Genomic DNA, 3279 nt, shown 5'->3' on the forward strand with positions numbered 1-3279 from the left:
AGAAGATTATTTCAACTATCAAACGAAAAATTTAGATTATTTCTAGAAAATATATACTAAATACATTTCTAGACCATCATGAATTATTGAAAAACTATTTTTTTATTTTTTTGGAAATATATTTATAATTTTTTTTTTTAATTGATTTGTAATTTATAGAGTGACCTTTTTTTCTGTTCAATATTACGAATTTCTCGCTGATCCGAATCTCCTAGGTTTTAATTAGTTAAGATTATCGATAGTCCAGTTTTTATGTACGATGTTCAAATTTATATTTAAATAAATGTTTCCGACTATTACAACATTTACTAGACAAACGGTCTAAATTTCCAATCCATTACAAAAGATCTTCATGACTGTTATAAGGCCTATCTGAACATACGGAATTGAGCAATGGGGCTCCACTAAACCACCTAATTCCTCTCGAATCCAATTCTTACAGACCAAAATCCTTCCTAAAATTCTTAATGCTCCTTACTTTGTCACAAATCAAGTCATCCATCAGAACCTCAATGTCCCCTATGTTGCCGATTTGGCCAGAACCAGATACCAATCCTTCCATAATAAACTTCCCGACCACCCAAACCAACTCATTTCTAACCGGGCTTCTCCTTCACCACCTAATAATCCTTCTAGCCGTCTGAAAAAAAGATGACCTCGAGATCTTCTCCTTTAGAAATGTTTTTAGAGTTCTATCTATAGATAGATTCTCCACATGTTTGTATCATGTCATAATTACACTTACACCAAATTTACTTGATGTGTATATATGTATACAGCTGTAAATAACAATAAATAAATTATTAAATAAACAAATGTTTGATACAAATAATTATCATTAATGTATTATAAATTGGTACTTAAGTAAAATAATTGAGTCTGAGATGATGGATGATTCTTTTTTAATGAATGAAAGATAATTTTAATACATTAATCTGTAAGTTAAGTAGCTACTCTTCCTCGAACAGTGGCAAATCTAACTTGCAAGATATTTCCAATCCTTATTATTCCAGCTTCATTTATTCATGTAATAAGCTGTAATGGACACTGTTCATAAAATAGCCTTCAGCTTTATAACGACTTGATTGCTCTTTATATAATTCAAGATCGGGAGATCGGTAACAGACACTTGTCAGGATGGATACCTTCAGGAACGAGAAGATCGCACTGCGACTCCTCGGTATCACCTTTCCCAAGGACCTCTCTTCGCCGGTCCTGAAGACGATGGTCACCCTCTACTTCTGGCTCCAGATCGCGGCAGAAGGTTACTGGGCGTACCTCTACTTCAGAGGAGCCTACCTCTACCTCCATGAGCACTTCCTCATTAGGATGGTGGGTCTGTCGGCGGCGATATCCGTGTCTGGGACTATCGCCAAGCTCATCGCCTTCAAGCTGAATTCTGGTCTTCTCCAGGAACTGTTCGACCAACTGGGTGGCTTTGTAGCTAACACGGATCGGGGTAAGGTGACAGGGGTTCTATCTGTTTTATTCGAGCTGGTTGGTCTAACATAGTTATTGAATGAATGAAATGTGTTTATTTATTAAAAAATACAAAAAAAAGCCAGTGTGCAATATTTAATATTCATTGAACATGAATATGACAAATGAACATGTTCTGAACATCATGCATAAACATGAATTTAAACAACATGCTTTCAATATTTTTACATTTTTTTTTTTTTTACAATATTTTTAAACAAGTTCAATATTTATACAGATGAAAACATACTGAAGAACATCATCAAGGAGCCTTTATAAAGTCAATATTAGCACCAACAACAATTATTTTTATTAAATAATTTATTTATTGATATTTATACATGTATACACATCAAGTAACTTTGCTGTAAGTGATAATATGACATGATAAAAACATGTGGAGAATCTACCCATTGATAGAACTCCAAAAACATTTCTAAAGGAAAAGATCTCGAGGCCATATTACTTTCAGACGCCAACGAGGATTATTAGGTAGTGAAGGAGAAGCCAGGCTAGAAACGAGTTGGTTTGGGTGGTTGGGAAGTTTATAATGGAAGGATTGGTATCTGGTTCTGGCCAAATAGGGGACATTGAGGTCCTGATGGATGATTTGATTTGAGAAGAAGTAAGGAGCATTAAGGATTTAACGAAGGATTTTGGACTCTAAGGATTGGATTCGATAGGAAATAGATGGTATAGTGGATTATGTCCATATGTCCAAATAGGCCTTATAATAGTCATGTTGATCAGTCTTTTGTAATGGATTAGAAGTTTAGAAGGACCGTTTGTCTAGTAAATAGTAATAGTCGGAATCGACGAGCAGTTTCCTGTCTTTTCAGTCTTGTATGAGGATTCCATGTCAGTCGTTAAAACAAAATTTAAAAAAAATAAACCTTACTTCAAACTATTAATACTATTGTAAATATTTGTAATACTTCAGTATTTGTTATTAATATTGACCATAAAATGATTACTTCTTCAAAATTTTTTAGTCAGTAATTATCGCCTCTATATGTCGTGCATTAGGCATGTTCTTTAATTTAAACCTTTATAAAGAAGTATAAAATACAAAAATTTCAAGATCACAAATTTTTCGTTCCTAACAAATATTATCAAATTCCTATCTTTGTCTCAGCATCGATATTCCAAGATAATTAGTTCGTTCACTTTTTAAAGTGCTCAAATCAATCTTCCTTCGGAATATTCCTCTAGTGTTGTCCTCACAAACAATGATATAATTATGTTTCATTAATAATAAATAAAGTAAAATAAAATAATCATGAAAAATTACACAAAAAGGAACAAACCCTTTTTCTTTAGTTTGTTATATGAATGTTTCAAAGTTTAGGAGATCAATTTGCTACAATTAAAAAAAAACTCCTCCGGGCCGGATTTGAACCAGCGACCTATGGATAACTGTTAACTTTCACCGACTACAGTCCACCGCTCTACCAACTGAGCTACCAGAGGGTCTTATCAATTGAATTAGGTTGATATCATTTGGTTATGTGATAATCTATTCAAATTTATTTATTGACATTTACAACTGTATAAAAAATACATCAAGCAAATTTGAAGTAATATCATAATGAACGAGGAGAAGATGGTTGGAGGTACGGTCAATGATAAACACAAATAAGTTGGATTCACCTATTTATTTATTTTTTTCTACTTTTCTATTTTTTTCAATTCTATTTTTCTACTTTTTATTTTTTATTTTCACCCTCTCTCTCATAACGTTTTCTTTATAAAAAAAAACACTTAGTCATTGTTGTAACGGCTTTTTTAATTCTGAGTTTG

General features: G+C 32.6%; 1 protein-coding gene and 1 non-coding gene across 2 annotated transcripts in view; one reads left to right on the forward strand and one right to left on the reverse strand.

Annotated features, from left to right (window-relative positions):
- The first annotated feature begins 1137 nt into the window (after positions 1–1137).
- Positions 1138–3279, forward strand: part of LOC106684785 (Odorant receptor 67b) — a 19172-nt gene continuing 17030 nt past the window's right edge. The window contains exon 1 of the mRNA XM_067051364.1: positions 1138–1459. Coding sequence (XP_066907465.1) covers positions 1138–1459 — 322 coding nt within the window. The remainder of the gene's footprint in view (positions 1460–3279) is intronic.
- TRNAY-GUA (transfer RNA tyrosine (anticodon GUA)) lies at positions 2858–2949 on the reverse strand. Its single transcript is given in 2 exon segments — positions 2858–2893; positions 2913–2949. It is a non-coding gene; the product is annotated as a tRNA-Tyr (tRNA).

Source organism: Halyomorpha halys, unplaced genomic scaffold, assembly GCF_000696795.3.
Source record: "Halyomorpha halys isolate HHAL.00 unplaced genomic scaffold, Hhal_1.1 Scaffold615.1, whole genome shotgun sequence".
Lineage (NCBI taxonomy): Eukaryota > Metazoa > Arthropoda > Insecta > Hemiptera > Pentatomidae > Halyomorpha > Halyomorpha halys.